The following is an 18,082-nucleotide window of genomic DNA, read 5'->3' on the forward strand; positions in this document are numbered from 1 at the left end:
CCCATAACAACCAGAACATGGTCATCGGTGGTGAAGTGAACTCGAAAAAAGTACCCCAGACCATTCTAAATGAATTGTTGTTTTTTTATTGTTATCGTTATTCATTTCACATGTGTATCTGAAAGGGTCAAACAACAGTCGGTGAATTAGCCTAAAGCTACTACATCAAGTACTGTACGTTAAATTACTGTATATTTGCGCCACTATAAGACTTTGAAAAGCACAAGACTGTTCCTTTAAATTGGATGCCATTAGACAATTTTTCAAGGTAAGAGAAAAGCTAACTTTTTTTTCTTTTTTTTTTTTGGGTGGGTTAACCATTACTTTAACATAGGGAATTCCCCATAGACTATTAGACCAGTATTTACACAGATCAGCTACAACATTAAAAACCACCTGCTTAAACCATTTTTTTCATGATTAAAAATGCTTTAAACTGTATAAACGTGTCTATAAACACTTAATATTTTGTTATATGATATGTGTACTTATACAAGCAGATAATCATAAGTGAATTGCATTGTAAAGTTAATTTTTTAGATGAAAATGGAAATCTTGTAAGCTCATTGGGAAGTGGTGGGGGGTGCATTGTTTTGTTATTTAAATATCTTGGTACGTACTGGTGTTCATGATAATGTCTATCTTAACAGGTGCCCCAGGACCTGTAGAATTTTTCATATTTAAAAAAAAAATAAAGGCCACTTGCCGTATTTAAAAATGCATGGCATCTAATCCTACATCAGTTTCACCCTTCTTCCCTCCATTGGAATTACATGGTACTGCATGTGGTGAAACGTATGTAGGAATAGACCCCATGCATTTTGAAATATCCCCATTATGTTGTGAAAAAGACATGACAGGCGAAGCTCTACTCGGCGCGTACTCCATTTAATCAACAACACAACTAACTACCTTCACTCACGTGACTCAGGTAAAAATGTTTAACGGGATTGTTGACTGGATCTCTTCACATGCAGGTAATGCAAGAAGTTGAGTCACAACCCTACCTGCTTCTTCATTAAAATAGCGTACAACAACTGGATATAGTTGTGTGTCTTTATCATTGCTGCCGTCAGTCGCAAGTGAGAAAAATTTGACTTTAACACAGCGGCCAGGTAGACGTAGCTGCCAAGGTTTCTGTAATAGCAGTTATCTTGGTTCTTGCACGCGCATACTTTGAGGTGATTTTGCTGTCCGGAAACGCAGCTTTAACGAGGTGGCCTATGTGATCTGAAACGGCAATAGGTAAACTGTGCTCCATTATAAAATTGGTAAATAACCTATCTGCGTTGATAATTCCACACTCACTTCGATCAGTGACAAATCCGTCAATTGATTTGTTATCTCTGACGACCTTCGCATATCTGCCATGTTTGATGGTTTTATTGTGCTCTTTTAAATCGTTCAACCCAACACGTTTGGGAATGTCGCATCTGCAGTACTCACAATATGCATAAAAATCAGAGTTTACTTGGCTTGATAAACAAAAATAGTTTAGAATACTCATCTCTAAACTTTTGGTGGCAGGTCCTAACTTTCTTTGGGGTAGACGCCGTCGCCATTGGCACTGCATTTAATTTTCTCGCTAAACTCGCGCAGTTTCTTCTTGCTACAGAGAAAAAGAGCGGTTAGCAGCTATTGAACTCTCGTGGTCGTGATTAGTCCCGCCTATTTCGGCTTCTCATTGGATGCCCAAGTTAAACTCTGCCATCGGACTGGTAGCTAACTGGTGGTCGTGGCAGAGGGTCAAATCTGTAGCTACTACAGGTAAACCGGAACAGTTGGCACCACTGGTGTTCTGTGCACCATGCTTGTTTATATATTTTGCTCTTATTTCTATTTATTTTATCTTTTATTTCTATTTGCTTCTGTTTTTCATGTTTCTATTTGTTTTTATGTTCTTAGGCTACAGGCTAGCAATCCCCATCTGGAATGTGAACCCACAGGATCCATGAACACTGCAACACTATTCCCCTCCATTTTTACCCAGATGAAACACGTTCATGGGTGTTGGGCCGGGGATTATCTTGGATTTGCATTTGAAATTCACCTGTGTCTCGGTGTCGTCCGTTGTGTCTCCGGCTCACAGGTGCGCGCAGTCATTGGCCAGACATACATGCTGACCCAGGATGAGGAGCTGTGGGACAAGGAGCTGCCCAAGAACGTGGAGGTCCTCCTGACCTGCGGCAATGACCCCCTTGCTGACCGCTCCCACCGGCTGGATGTCAGCGAGGGCAGGGAGAGAGATAAGACCAGGGTGGTTTCCTACAGAGTCCCCCACAATGCTGCTGTCCAAGTCTACGACTACAGGGAGAAAAAAGCCAGGTAGGACGGGGATGTATGTTTAGATGAAGGGATGGATATATGAATGAATGGATGGTTGTACCAGGGCTGTCATTAAAGACAGTGTATATGAAGGCACCAATCAAAAACTCTGCCAATGATAAACATGGACGTTGTGTTGTTGTGGGTAGCTAGTTCAGCTTCAAAATGCTTGTAGACCACACAGAATTTTCTTAATTTATTTTTAGTTGAAAATGGTCTTGAACTTTGGACATTATCTGTGATTTGACTCCTGCGTCTTGTTTTTTTTCATCTTTGCTTTCCTCTCAACTCAAATGAATGAATAAAGAGATGAAATGGATGTTTAAGGCAGTATATTGTAATTGAGGATTTTTGTAATCAAGTTAATCGAGTCACTTTATTACTCATAACAGCCCCACTATGTATACATGTACAGATGGGAGACAAATGAAAGGAAAAACCTGAATGCTGGACCCCTCTGTTATGCTGTGGGGGGGCATTTTCCTGGCATGGTTTGGGTCCACTTGTCCACTTAGAGGACGGGTCACTGCAAATCAATACAAAGTTATTCTGAGTGATCACCTTTATCCTATGATGAAACATGTCTATCCTGATGGGAGTGGTCTCTTTTAGGATGACAATGCCCCCATCCTCAGGGCACGAGGGGTCACTGAATGGTTTGATGAGTATGAAAATGATGCAACTCGTATGCTATGGCCTTCACAGTCACTAGATCTCAACCCAGTTGAACTCCTATGGGAGATTTTGGACCGATGTGTTAGATGGAGCTCTCCACCACCATCATCAGAACACCAAATTTCCTTTAATTTGTCACCCGTCTGTATGTATCTATGTATGTATGTATGTATGTATGCATGAAGGGCTGGGGAGGTGCAGCAGTTGGTGGCATCTTCAAAGTAGGAGTCAACAGCACAGGCTATCGAAATGTTGGATTTAAACATTTGTTTCACCCCGGCTAAAAATTTTACGCAAACCTTCAAAAATGCCATAGCTGATTGAAAACTTGCAAAAAACAGCTTTGATTATTCTTAACAGCCCCCCTATAGCAAGCTTATATGGCTGAATGTCAGCGTAAAAGAAGGTTACAAAGAGCTCAGGTCACATATGGGGCTAGGTGGCAGTCAGACAGATGGATGAATAGATAGATGGATGTGACGACAGAATATTTTTGAGTTGAGACTATTCAGTGGATACCAGGGGTGGATGGTACCTGTTGGGACAATGCCATGGAACAGATGGACAGTTGTTTTCTTTTATTCTCATTTTAATTGGATGGTACCTTTTCCAAGGCCGTTACTGAAAGGTGGAATGTAAATGAAGATGAACTTACAGATGAAAGACGACTGACCTGTTACACTATGGCAGAAACTCTCAGGGTGATTGTTTCTGTGCCCCGGGGACAGGGTGGTGTTTGGACCTGAGCTGGTAATGCTGGGGCCAGATGAGCAGTTCACGGTTCTTTCGCTGTCTGGAGACAAACCCAAGAGGGCCAATGTCATCAAGGCCGTGTGTCTGCTGTTGGGGCCAGACTTCTGTACTGACATCATCACTATCGAGACGGCCGACCACGCCCGCTTGCAACTGCAGCTGTCCTATAACTGGTAAGGCAAGGTTGAATGAACAAGTGTGTGTGCATGCGTGCACATAGGAGGATTGAAAGTTCAAAAGCATATTAACCAGGTTCATTAATTTTATTCATCAGCAAAATTACACAGAAACATATCGCTTCCTGCTTGCCAGTCTTTGTTTAGCCTGCGCGTGTCAAAAAATACGACCCCTTCCTTTCATTCTCCCCATCTTTAATCCCTTGCTCCTCTCAGGCACTTCGACATCAAGAATCGGGATGATCCTGCTGAAGCGGCGGCCCTTTTTTCTGTCCCCGACTTTGTGGGAGACGCTTGTAAGGCCATTGCCTCCCGCATCAGAGGAGCTGTCGCCTCCGTGCAGTTTGACGACTTCCATAAGGTTTGCCCTCCACTGTGTTTTATTGCAGGTTTAATAGCCGTGGGTTGATGGGGGAATTTACACACAGGGTTTTTCTTTTGCATCCTTTCAAGCCCCCTGTTTCAATGTGGCTGCATCCCATCAGCTATTTGATGCTACAGAAATCATACAAATGATGATTATTATGAGACTGAATCAAATTTGTTCACCTAGCACCTTGAGATACACACACAACCTTAGCTACGGGATTTTTGTTTCACAATTTATTTCATAGTTCAGCTTCATTGTTTTTCTTTTTATCTAACGAATAAAGCACAAAGTGAGTATCAACATTTTAAAAACAGAAATGGCTAAGGAGGTTTTCATATCTTTGCTGTTCTCTGACCAGAACTCCAACCGTATCATCTGTTCAGCGGTGTTTGGTTTCGATGAGAAGCTGGCAGTGAGGCCCAAACTGTGTTTCAGCCAAAACAACCTGAATGTCAGCAGTGTGGACATCCAGTCTGTGGAACCGGTGGACCAGAGGACACGTGATGCCCTGCAGAAGAGCGTCCAACTGGCCATCGAGATCACCACCAACTCCCAGGAAGCCGCTGCACGGTTTGCTTCACACACACACACACACACACACACACACACACACACACACACACACACACACACACACACACACACACACACACACACACACACACACACACACACATCCCTGCTTTTGCTAGTTGTCCATCGTATCCGATGATGACCATCTTCTCCTATTTGTGAGTCCTTTGGTGGCTGAATAGTCTGATCCTGGATGCACAGTTGCAGTTGCAGACCGGGCATGTAAAAGTGGTGCGGGGGGGGTAGCTTTGCGAGCATGCCTCTTTGCATGCTTTGCTACACGGTGTTGTGTGTGCTGGTTTTCCATATACTTCTCTCTCTGTGAGACGTGAGAGCACCAGATGATGTGGCAGGAGGCAAGTTCCTCTAAAGAAGAGGGGTTGATCTGGCATCTTTTCAGTGTGGTCTTCATTTGGTCTTTGAACCACTTCTTCTGCCCACCAGCACTGCGTTGACCGAGGTGAAGTTGGCTGTAGAGGGCTTCACGTGAGAGTTGTTGGCTGGGCATGCGAATGACATGCCCAAGCCACCTGAGTTGATGGTGGTTTAGGGTAGACTCCACGCTGCAACTGCCTGCCCGTTTCAACACCTCTATGTGTGTCACTCTGTCCTTCCAAGTAATGCCGAGGATTCTATGGGGACATCTCACATGGAAGGCCTCCAGGCTTCTGAGATGGTGGCTGTAGATGGTCCATGCCTCACATCTATATAGTAATGTGGAGATGCATACTGCTGTGTAAACAAGCACTTTGGTGTGGAGATTGAGGTTGCTGTTCTCGAAAACCTCTCTTTATACGACCAAAAGATGTTGAGACTTGTTTGAGGCGGTGTTGGATCTCATCATACATTGTGCAGGTGTCAGATAGTATGCTTCCCAGATATTTGAAGGCAGGAACAGTGGCCAGCTGTTGCCCTTCTGCTGTCAAGGTTGTTGGGTGGCTTGGGAGGCCGGCACTCATCTGACAGATTACCTCTGTCTTTTGGGTGTTGATGATCAGTCCCATTCTACTGTATGCAGTTACAACTGCCGACAGTGTGTTTTGTAGGGCTTCTGGTGTGTGGGCTACCGGGGCACAATCGTCGGCATACTGTAGCTCAATGATATTCTCAGAGGTCAACTTGGTGGTTGCCTGAAACCTCCTGATGTTGAATAGGTTATCACTGAGCCTGAAGTCAATGGTGACTCCAGCCTGCTTCTCCATCCTCCTTCGTAACAGTGTTGTAACACAGACTAAGAAGATATTGAACAGGACTGGGGCTAGCACACAGTTTGGTGTGCAGCCTGACTCCAGTCTGCAAACCAAAGGGCTCAGAACTGTGACTACCTACTACTACTCAAGCCATCATTCCTGAGTGAAACTGTCCAAGCATGGTGAGAAACTTGGGTGGACATCCAAAGTTCTTCAGGACTTGCCACAGTAGGTCCCTGTTGACTGTATCAAATGCCTTTGAGAGGTCTATGCATGCTATGAATAAGTCCTTGTGCTGTTCTTGTCATTTCTCCTGGAGCTGGGGTGTGACAAAGATCATGTCAACTGTCATTCTATCCTGTCGGAAGCCGCATTGTGACTCTGGTATGACCCGGTTGGCTATTGTTAGTGTTAGTCTGTGGAGCATGATCTTGGTTAGGACCTTTCCGGCAATGGCCAGTAATGAAATATCCCTACTGTTGGAGCAGATGGATTTGTCTCCTTTGTTTTTATAAATGGTCACAATGTTGGCATCTTTCCACTGTTGGAGGACACACTCGTGACTCAACATCTCAAGGATGTAGAGACACAGTGTCCTCATACAGAGGTAGCCTCCTTCCTTGAGGATGTCAGCTGGAATGTTATCAGGTCCAAGGGTTTTATTGTTTTTCAGGGTCTTGACCACATGTAGGATTTCTTTGAAGGTTGATGGGAGGTCTAGATCTTGCAAGGTAGGCTGTTCAGGGAGCTCTGCCAGTACAGCTGAGTGCACTGGGGTGGGCTGGTTGAGCAGGGTGTTAAAATGCTCGGCCCACCACTCCATTAACAGGGCCTGGTCCTTAATAAGAGTTGTTCCATTAGCAGATCTAACGGGTGCCAGGGAGCAGTTTCTGGGGCTATAGATGGTCTTAACTGCATCACAGAAGCTATGAATTTCGTTCCTGTCTGCATGAGCCTGGATTTCGTTGGCTTTCAAAATCCATCACTCATTTTGCAGGTTCCGCAGAGTTGCTTGGGCCTCAGAGCGGAGGTCTTGCCATTGTTTCTTGAGAGGTTGGGATAGTGGGTTGCTGAGGGTGGCTCTGTGTGCCTTATACATGTGGTCCAGGAGGGTGGAGAACTTTCCGGCATCGTCATCAAGGCAGTCTTGATGTTTTTTGGTTTTGAAGCCAATGGATTAGGCTGCACTGTCAAAGAGGGTGTTGCTCAGAGAGGTCCACTTCTCATCCATCCCAGACTCTGAGTTGATCAGCTGTTCAACGTCTACTAACTTGTTGGCTAGAGAATGACGGAAGGTGTTTGGGGTGTCGCTGTTGGAAAGTCTCGGGCAGTGGAGCGGTTTCTTCTTTGGCCCACATTGGCGTCTCAAAGTTCAAACATGCACTCGACTTTTGTCAGGATCATGCAGTGGTCTGTCATCCAGCAGTCTGTTCCTCGCATAGCTCTTGTAAGGATCACGTCTTTAAAATCAGCCCACCTCACGATAGCATAAGGTGTCAGTGTTTGATCTGGGATGCATCCAGGATGCCTTGTATTTATTCTTTTGTTGGAAAATGGTGTTTGTGATGGTGAGGTCATGTTCTGAGCACAGACTAAGAAGTCTTACGCCATTGGAGTCAACTTTTCCAGTGCCATGGGTGCCAATCACTCCATTCCAGTTTTGCATGTTCTTCCCAACTCATGCATTAAAATCCCCAAGCAGAATGACTTTGTCACTCCTTGGGATGTTGTTGAGTATACCATCGAGTGCCTGGTAGAAGCGAGCTTTCTCTTCATCATGGGATGGTAAGGTTGGTGCGTAGGCACTTATCAAGGTAATGTATCGGCATTTTGTGAGGGGTATGTGGAGAGTCATCAGCCATTTGCTGATGCCCACTGGTGTTTCTTCGAGACTGGGTAAGAGACTGTTCTTAATTGCAAAACCAACTCCATGAATGCGTTGACCTCCTAGGGGGTATCCTTTCCAAAAGAGTGTGTAGCCCTCTCCCATTTCATTGAGTGAGCCTTCCTCAAGGAGCCTGGTCTCACTGAGTGCCACCACATCCACACAATAGCGCTTCAGCTTGCTGTACCATGGCTGATGTCCAGGAGTGTTGTTATGTTCCACGCTGCAATTCTTAATGGTATAGTGTGTTTTCTTCGACGGCATAGTAGAATGGCCTGGCAGGTGTGGTTTCCTGCCCAGGCATAGTGTTGAGTGGGCAATTTTTGGGCCACCTTTTCTAGGCCGTTCCCCAAATGGGGTGAGCAGTGTGGTCCCTAAATAGGGCTGCTCAGACGCACAGGGGTCTGCCAGAAACAGATGCCATGCAATCCCAGGTGCTAACGACCGTTGCCCTGTGCCACTGGCGTGCAGAGTTCCAGCTAAGCGCTCCCAGCTCATTCAGACCTGCTCCTGTCACTGGATACTCCATCGCTCCCAGCTCATTCAGACCTGCTCCTGTCACTGGATACTCCATCGCCGTCAGACTTTGTGAGCTCGTGGACTCAGGTAGCAGGAGAAGACACCTGTGCAGAGATGGTTGTTAAAGTGGCATGGGGGGGGTGCGCTTCTCCCAATTCCACTGACTTGATTTTAGGGGAGATGGTTCCGATGGCAAGGGGGACCCCTAGACAACCGGCACCTCCTCACAACTGCAGGAGGCTGCTGGAAATCCAGTTTTTTGGAAACCACCTCGAAGCATGCTGCCACAGCTTGCTTTTCTGTTGGGGTGTGCTCCCTTAGCCTATTGTCTTCCCAGACTCACCCACAAGACAGTGGGGCAGTGGTTGATAGGTGCCAGGGCATGTCCACCAGGGTGGGCCTGCACACCGTATCTCTGTGGCCCACTGCTGCTCCGAGATCCCCTGCCAAGTTAGCCAGGGGCCGCAAGACCCCAGTTACCATGTGTGGCCGCGGGGAGGCCTGGCAGGAGTCTTGGTGAAGGGGAGGCTATGTACTGGCTAGGGAAGGCTTACACACTAGGATGCTTACCTGTTCGCCACAAGGGCTAGCCAGTGGCAGTGAGCTAAAGCAGGAGGGTTGCAAGCAGGTCGGAAGACCACATGCACCTTTCCTCCAAATATACACTGCTGCATTAGATGCATCACAACACCCTGTGGGCAGCCACACACACACAGACACACACGCCTTTAATAGTTTGTAATCGGTTAATACAGTTGATATATAGTTCTGATTTTTTACTCAGTGCTTAGCCCTGTTTGTAGCCTGTTGCACGCATAGAAAGGGGAAAATTTTGCACGCAAATGGGTGTTTCCACAATTGTGGGTCATATTTTTTTTGATCTTTTTTCATGTTCGTTTGCCAACCCCCTTGACTTTTAATGAGTCACTCAATCCGCATTTGCAAATTTCGTCCACATCATACCAGATCAGCACATCATAGATTGCATCAAATTTGGTTATGGGGCATCCAGGTAGTGTAGCGGTCTATTCCGCTGCCTGCCCAACACAGGGATCGCTGGTTCAAATCTCCAGCTTGGCCGGTCATCCCTATAGACACAATTGGCCATGTCTGTGGGTGGGAAGCCGAATGTGGGTATGTGTCCTTGTCGCTGCACTAGCGCCTCCTCTGATCAGTTGGGGTGCCTGTTCGGGGGGGAGGGGGAATAGTGTGATCCTCCCATGCACTGCATTCCCCTGGCGAAACTCCTCATTGTCAGGTGAAAGGAAGTGGCTGGCAACTCCACATGTTTCGCAGGAGGCATGTGGTAGTCTGCAGTCCTCCCCGGATCAGCAGAAGGGGTGGAACAGCGACCGGGATGGCTCAGAAGAGTGGGGTAATTGGCCAAGTACAATTGGGGAGAAAAAGGGGGACAAAACAAAACGTGAATTTGGTTATGGGAAGGGTAAACAGATATTTCCAGTAATAAAAAGGCATAATTAAGTTTACCTTTGTGTCATTCAGTCTTGTCTTTCCATTTGTGCAGCCATGAGGCAGAGCGTCTAGAGCAGGAGGCCCGGGGAAAGCTGGAAAGACAGCGGATCACCGACCAGGCAGAGGCAGAGAAAGCCAGGAAGGAACTGCTGGAGCTGGAGGCTCTCAGGTGAACCACAGACACCCTCTTGTTTGAAGTTCAGCTTCCAGTTTTTTTTTAATTTGTTTCATACTTGGGTAGAGTCGGACACACTCATGGATATCGTTTTTATCTGTGTGCATTTTGAAGGTACGTTGAATGGCAAGTTTATTGCTGAATGTTGTACCAGGATCGTTAGCAGCTCTTCTCAAAGAATTCAATTCAATTCAATTTTATTGTCATTAAAAACAATGTGCAGGCACATGTTAAAAATGAAATGAGGGCTGTGGCTTCACCAAACAGTGCAAGACAGACACAGACAAACACAGCAAACACAGTATAAGATATACACACATGAAGACCAAAAGCTAAAAATAAGTTAAAAGAGAGCTGGAGTACAAAATATTTAAAAATATCTACAGACATTCAGTGGGTAGCCAGGTTCAGGTGGGCAACAGCTTGTGGAAAGAAGCTGTTTTTGAGCCTGGAAGTGCGGGCTCTGAGGCTCCTGTAGCGCCTCCCAGAGCGCAGGGGGGAGAACAGTCCATGGTTGGGGTGGGTGGGATCTCTGCTGATGCTCAGACCCCTTCGAAGGTAGCGTTTGTGATAAATGTCTTTTATGGCTGGGAGCTGGGTACCGGTGATATGCTGGGCCGCCTTGACGATCCGCTGCAGAGCTTTCTGGTCTACTGAGATGCAGTTGCCGTACCACACTGAGATGCAGATGGTCAGGATGCTCTCTATGGTGCAGTGGTAGAAGTTGGTGAGAATTTTGGGGGGTAGACGGGCGCTCCTCAGCCTCCTCAAGAAAGAGAAATCTCAGAAGCCATATCGTTTTACTGGGGCGGCACGATGGCGCAGTGGTTAGCACGGTTGCCTCACAGCAAGAAGGGTCTGGGTTTGAGCCCTGGGTAGTCCAACCTTGAGGGGGGGTCATCCCAGGTTGTCCTCTGTGTGGAGTTTTCATGTTCTCCTGTGTCTGCATGGGTTTCCTCCGGGTGCTCCGGTTTCCTCCCACTCTCCAAAGACATGTAGGTCAGCTGAATCGGCCATACTAAATTGCCCCTAGGTATGAATGTGTGTGTGTGTGTGTGTATGTCGGCCCTGTGTGATGGTCTGGCAGCCTGTCCAGGGTGTCTCCCCGCCTGCCGCCCAATGATTGCTGGGATAGGCCTCAGCATCCCCGCGACCTTGAGAGCAGGATAAACGGTTCAGATGATGGATGGATGGATATCATTTTACTTCTTACTTGTTAGCTTAGCTTTAACAAATTTTTCTTAACCAGCATTTTCACAAGTACATGGAAAATCCTAAAAATTAGAATATAGTTTTGAACTATTTTTACTTAATATACGTAGCCGTCATCTTCCACCATAGAAGACTATGGATACACATGGTGAGTGGTCACATCAGTCATTTGAGGGAAGATAAAGGTGATTAATTGCTGCAATTCTTAGATACCAAAGTCACTGTGATAAAGACTAACATTATTCTAAACTTGTTGAAACCATAGTTTATATGGACCATAGATGAAAATAACTAACTGAAGTACATGAACGATTTTACACTGCATACTCTGTGGATTTTGGAGGCAAACTTAACCTCAAGTAACTGAAAATATTGTGGAGGAAGTCATTTCCAGGCCTGATTCTTAGTGTGTGTGTGTGTGTGTGTGTGTGTCCATAGTGCGGCAGTGGAGAGCACCGGTGCTGCCAAGGCTGAGGCCCTGTCCAGAGCTGAGGCAGCCCGCATCCAAGGGGAGGCGGCCGTCAACGAAGCCAAACTCAAGACAGAGGCCCGGAGGATTGAGGCTGTACGTACTGAGCACAGGGCCTGATTTTGTCGCTCTATTTATGGGTTGGTGTGTGTGGATGCATTTCTGTGTTTGTTTTGATGTTATTCGACTTTGAAAGCGGGGTCACTGCAGTGTTTCCAGTGTAGTCAGTCAGCTGTAAAATGTCTAAAACGTACCCCAGTGAAGAGTGCCAACTGTCGGTACAATATACAGACCTTAAAATAAAAGTGAAGTTTTGTCCAGTTTTACGTTAAACCTCAAAGACATTTGGGTAAATGCTGTCCTTGGCAAAGGGATAGTTTGGTTTGTGTCCTGCTTACATAGACTCAGACAAACTCACGGATGCCCTTTTTTATGCCTGTGTGTGCAGTTTGAAGGTGTGTTGAACGGTGTGTTTAGCCTAGCTTAGCTCAATTGCTGGATGTGTACCATGATCATTAGCAGCTCCTCTCAAAAGAAGGGAAATGCACCTTATGCGAAGCCCATCGATGATACGATACGTTTTACTTGTTAGCTTAGTGTTAGCAGTTTTTCGGGAGTGTACCTATGTTCCCACGGCCCTATTTTCCCACAGCCCTATGTTCCCACATTTCTAAGATTTTTTAAAAAAAAATTAAGCCCTACGTTCCCACATTTCTACCCCTAACCCTAACCCTTAGGGCTGTGGGACCATTGGGTTGACCCCCAGTTTTTCATAACCAATGATTTCACGAGTACACGCGAAATCCTAAAAATCAGATTATAGTTTTGAACTATTTTTCTGTAATACATGTATGCATCATTTTCTGGCATTGACGAAGATAGATCTCCTCCCTTTCTCACCATGGTAGAAGAGTTTGAACCCACCTCCGATGCTCCTAGCCTTCCTCCCCTTCCACCTGGTCTCTTGCACACAAAGTATGCCTACCTTTCTTCTTTCCATCATATCAGCCAGCTCGCTCCCTTTACCGGGCATAGTGCCAACATTCAAAGTTCTCACTCTCACACTCCTACCCTTCCTCCTCTCTCGCTGCCTCTGGACATGCATTCCCCCTCTCCTTCGTCCAACAGTAGCATAGTTTCCACCGGCACCCTGCTGGCTGACAGTACCGTTGGCAGTCATTGGTAACCCGGGGCTCGACCAACCCGGTATGGAAATCTTATTTATGATCCGAATATTTGATTTGGCAAAGATTTTACACCGGATGCCCTTCCTGATGCAACCCTCCCCATTTATCAGGGCTTGGGACCAGCACTAAGAATGCACTGGCTTATGCATCCTCAGTGGCTGGGTTGTTGAAGAACACAGATATGCTTTATATATAAATATATTAAATCATCTAAAAGTTTTCAGCAGTACAGATCGCATTTGGACAATATTTAGATCCTGCTTCATGAGCGTACAACAGTGACAAGTCACAGCGAAGGAGTTCATGTCGGCTCGATGTCTTGATGCATGCTCAATAATCCAGGTAAGACATTCAAAGGAGGTTGAATCAGTCCATCTGGACACTTGACAGATACGTTTCATCACTCAGCTAAGTGACCTCTTCAGTCTAAACTGACTGCAGGTATCCCCACCCTTATAAACAATACAGTTGCGTAACGACTGAAATCAATGACCAGTTTTACATGCAAATAAGGGCATGACCATTAACTAGAGTTTCAAAGGCCACGTGTACTATTCACAGTGGATTAGGGAATGTTGCAATCACAGCAATTTAAGATGGTGACGGACAGGGATGGTCATTCCTTCTTAATTTAACTGTTGATGTTTACTGTAAACCTACACATACTGATCACTACTTAAGGTTTGACTCTCATCATCCACTGGAGCACAAACTAGGAGTCATCAGGACGCTGCACCACAGAGTTGACAACATCCCCACCCACACAGCAGGCGGGGAAGAGCAGAAATCCCACATTAAACAGGCCCTGGTTAAGTGTGGTTATCCTAACTGGGCGTTTGTCAAAGCCAGGAAGACGCCCAAACAGTGCACCAGCCAGTCGAAGAGAGGAGAAGGACAACAGCTGCCTAAGCGTAAACCAGTGGTGATTCTGTATGTGGTGGGAGTGTCGGAAAAGCTGAAATGCATATTTTACAAACACTGCGTCTCAGTTGCTTTCAAACCCCAAAACACGCTGCACCAGAAATTGGTCCGCCCCAAGGATCGGGTCCCCCGGCACAAACAGCGCAATTTAATGCACACTGTTAAGTGCCAGGAGGATTGCCGTGACTTGTACATTGGGGAAAGAAAGCAGACGCTGGCCAAGAGGATGGCACAACACAGGAGAGCTAACACATCAGGCCAGGACTCAGCAGTCTACACCATCTACAGGCCAGTGGCCACTCTTTCAAAGATGAGGATGTGCACATCCTTGATAGGGAGGAAGGCTGGTTTGAACAGGGAGTCAAAGAGGCCATCTATGTGAAGAGGGAACTACCATTCCTGAACTGAGGGAGGGGGGGGGGCTAAGAGTACATCTGTCACCATCTTACAATAATGTGATTGCAAACATTCCCTAATCCTCTGTGAATAGTACACATGACCATTGTAACTCTAGTTAATGGTCACGCCCATATTTGCATATGAAACTGATCGTTCGTTTCAGTCGTTCTGCAACTGTAGTGTTTATAAGGGTGGGGATTCCTGCAGTCAGTTTAGACTGAAGATGTCACTTAGTTGAGTGATGAAATGTATCTGTCAATAAACGTTTTATCCAGATGAACTGATTTAACCGTCTTTGACATGTCGGCTAGACTAATGGCTCCGTTACTTAATGTTTTTTCGTTTGTGTACGTGTGTCTGTCCGTGTATGCATGTCAAATCAACATGTGCATAAAATGTAGGTTAGACCGAAGACGTTCATCATTCTAGTGTGTGTGTATGTGTATGTGTATGTGTGTGTGTGTACCATCATGCAGGAGGCAGAGCTGCTACGTCTCGCCAAGGCTCGGGAACAGGAGTTGACCTATAAGAAGGAAATGGATCGTCTGGAGATGGAGAAGCAAGAGAAACTGGCTCATATCGAGAGTAACCGCTTCATCAAGATGGTGCAGAGTCTGGGGACTGACACCCTCAAAGAGATGGCCAGAGCTGGACCGGAGATGCAGGTACAGTACAGGCTCCTGTTGTGTTCAGAGTCAGAATGAAAAAAGAAAAAAACTTTTGAGGTTAATTTTACTATGGGGATTCATTCATGGTACTTTTCTCTTCCCTTTGCTCTCCCTCTGTCTTTGACAATTTCGCGCTTTGTCTGTCTGTCTGTCTCTCAGGTCAAATTGCTTCAGTCTTTGGGGCTGAAGTCTACGCTCATAACAGACGGCTCCTCGCCAATCAACCTCTTCACTACAGCCAACGGCCTCCTGGGGGCGCTGCCGGGCCAGGCCCAGTAAGGGGATGAAGATAAATGTGAAACAAAGTGAAGAGTAACTGAGGTGGAACCATCCGGAAACAAACCCTATCCATTTTTTATTCACTGTTAAAATGACCGGCGTATACAGTTTACAATTGGGTAAGGCTGTGATAATGTATGGCAGGGGTCCCCAGCTTTTTTTGCACCGCAGACGGGTTTAATATTGACAATAATCTGGCGGACCGGGGGAGGGGCAGGGGTGGGTTGATAATGACCAGAATATAGGTTAGGCTTATAAATCAATAGTATCATAACATTTAAAATAACGTTTGGATATTAAACACACAGCGCATATTTCCTCACATTAAGATAACATACATATAACAAAATTACAACTCACCAATTTCATCAATTCTCTGTGAAACCGTGGTAACTGAAAGAGGAACCTTTGCCAACTTGTTAGCTGCAGCTTCCCCTAACAGTTCACAGCACATGTCCTTGGCAGCAAGCAGAATCAATTCTTCATTGATAGTGAAAGGCTTCTTAGCCTTAGCAATACGACTAGCCACTAAGTAGCCTCAGCATTACAACTAGCCACTAAGTACGACGCTCTCAGAGCAGCAGCGTGTGTGGAGGTGGTGGCTCTCAGCACGTGCTTCTGTCCCGCTTACTCATGTTGTTTTCGCTCATAGAACTCCACGGGTTTGTCTTTAAGTGCAGGGTGCTTGGACTCAAAGTGCGGAAGCAGTTTTTGAGGGCTTCATTGCTTCATTAATAATAAATAAATCAAATTTATATAGCACTTTTCTAACACTCAAAGTCGCTTTACAATAAACTTTGGTGAAACAAGACAACAGATAAACATAACACCAACATACAACGGTGGATGGGGAGCTTGTCTCCACATATCACACACAGGGGGCTCGGAGCATGCCAGTCATCGGTCACAATAAAGCCGTATTTTAGGTATGACTCGTATTTCCTATTGACGGAAGCTTTCTTTTTTTGCTGTCTCGGCCTCTGCTGTCTCTGCGTTATCATTGTCATTAGACCTTTTATCTCCCCTACCTCTTTCGAAGAAACTCTCAAGCGACGTTTATTTTTTACCGGTGCTCGTGGTAGCTAACTAGCTGCTACTAGCAAGCTGACTGAGAGTGTCTCTGAGTTATGAAGTTAGTTACCATTGGTCTGCCACATGCCACGTGAATGAGTGATAAAATTACATCATTGTACACACTTGAAGTATCCGTTTCAAATTAAAAGCCCTTTGGCATTACACCGTCCAGATGGCTGGACCAGGCTTTTACTTGAACATTGTATATCATTGTTTCCTTGCAGCCCGGTAGCAAATGCTTTGCGGCCTGTTGCCGGTCCGTGGCCTGGTGGTTGGGGACCCCTGATCTACGGGAATCATCAAGGGTCATTTGTAAGATGGGAGAATTGCCTTCAAATATGCACACTGGGTCTTTGGTGTTTGTCCAGGTGAAGGGGCCTAATGTTACCATTTCTGTCTGCTTTATAGATGTTTGTCTACATCCTGTTAAGTCGATTTGGCCAACTTTGAAAGAGGAAAGGAATTTCAGGGGTTTACTTTTGGAAAAACGCCGTTCCAACAGGAGTTTAGAATATTGCAGAAAGAATGAACTGTCATTAAAAAAAAAAAGAAACTGTTCCTAAAAGATATTTTCCTTTTTTTTTTTAAATTTGCCCCTTTTTCTCCACAATTGCATCCGGCCAATTACCCCGCCAATTACTCCACTCTTCCGAGCCGTCCCGGTCGCTGCTCCTCTGCTGATCAGGGGAGGGCTGCAGACTACCATATGCCTCCTCCGATACACGTAGAGTCGCCACGCCACCCGGACACCCTGATGTTTTCCTTTTTATTCCTGTACTGTCAGTTTTTCCTGTAAATGTTTACACTAGGGCGTCTGGGTATTGAGTCAGGGATTGCTGGTTCGAATCCCCGTGTTGCCTCTGGCTTAGTCAGGCGTCCCTACAGACACAGTTGGCCGTGTCTGTGGGTGGGAAGCCAGGTGTGGGTATGTGTCCTGGTCACTGCACTAGCGCCTGCTCTGGTTGGTCAGTGCGCCTGTTCAGGGGGAACTGGGGGGAATAGCGTGATCCTCCCACGCACAATGTCCCCCTGGTGACTCCACATGTATCGGAGGATGCATCTGGTAGTCTGCAGCCCTCCTGGATCGGTGTAGGGGTGGTGGAGCAGTGACTGAGACAGCTTAGAAAATAGGGTAATTGACCAAGTACAATTAGGAGAAAAAGGGAGAGTTTCCAAAAAAAATTTTTTTTTATACTATCCAAAGAACTCTCTTGCTGCTTTGCACTCTTTATATAAATATAACTGATGGGGTACTTCAAGCTGGACCCTACGAATGTCAAATAGTTGATCTTAGAAGTTCTGTTTCTGTGCAATACTGACACAATTAAAAAGGAGATTTCACAATTCCTGTATTTCCAAAGTGCTCCTCCCACACGTTGTGCCTCTGAAAGCGCAATAAAGTGCTTCTGCCTGGGTCTCTGGTCTTGAAAAGTTTATGAACGTGTCAACATCAAACCCTGCCAGATTTACACATCATAAACTCACTGTCATGTTTTCCCATGTTTAAGTTAGAAGCTGACTTTGAGATTTTAAATAATGAAAAGGATGCCCATTTAAGAAATGAACCATCTTAGAAACATTTTCTCGTTAATATTCATTAATCTTTCACTGATATATTGCCGCAAGTGCCACGTCAGTATCACCTCAAGGCACCGAGTCAAACTTTATTCGGCGTCCATTTATACATTTTCAACACGTTCGTGATGTTTAAAACATTGACGATGAGGTGAATGTCCGCAAAGAACTGAAGTTATTGCTG

General features: G+C 45.7%; 1 protein-coding gene across 2 annotated transcripts in view; it reads left to right on the top strand.

Moving 5' to 3' along the window:
- mvp (major vault protein) overlaps positions 1-17,732 on the top strand; it is a 36,386-nt gene extending 18,654 nt beyond the window's left edge. For both annotated transcript variants that reach the window (XM_056287442.1, XM_056287443.1), the window contains exons 10-17: positions 2,090-2,325; positions 3,729-3,926; positions 4,146-4,290; positions 4,658-4,869; positions 9,992-10,108; positions 11,765-11,891; positions 14,779-14,967; positions 15,130-17,732. In XM_056287442.1, coding sequence (XP_056143417.1) covers positions 2,090-2,325; positions 3,729-3,926; positions 4,146-4,290; positions 4,658-4,869; positions 9,992-10,108; positions 11,765-11,891; positions 14,779-14,967; positions 15,130-15,249 — 1,344 coding nt within the window. In that variant the 3' untranslated portion in view covers positions 15,250-17,732. The remainder of the gene's footprint in view (positions 1-2,089; positions 2,326-3,728; positions 3,927-4,145; positions 4,291-4,657; positions 4,870-9,991; positions 10,109-11,764; positions 11,892-14,778; positions 14,968-15,129) is intronic.
- Positions 17,733-18,082: the final 350 nt, after the last annotated feature.

The sequence above is a fragment of the Lampris incognitus genome, chromosome 10, assembly GCF_029633865.1.
Source record: "Lampris incognitus isolate fLamInc1 chromosome 10, fLamInc1.hap2, whole genome shotgun sequence".
NCBI classification, from domain to species: domain Eukaryota; kingdom Metazoa; phylum Chordata; class Actinopteri; order Lampriformes; family Lampridae; genus Lampris; species Lampris incognitus.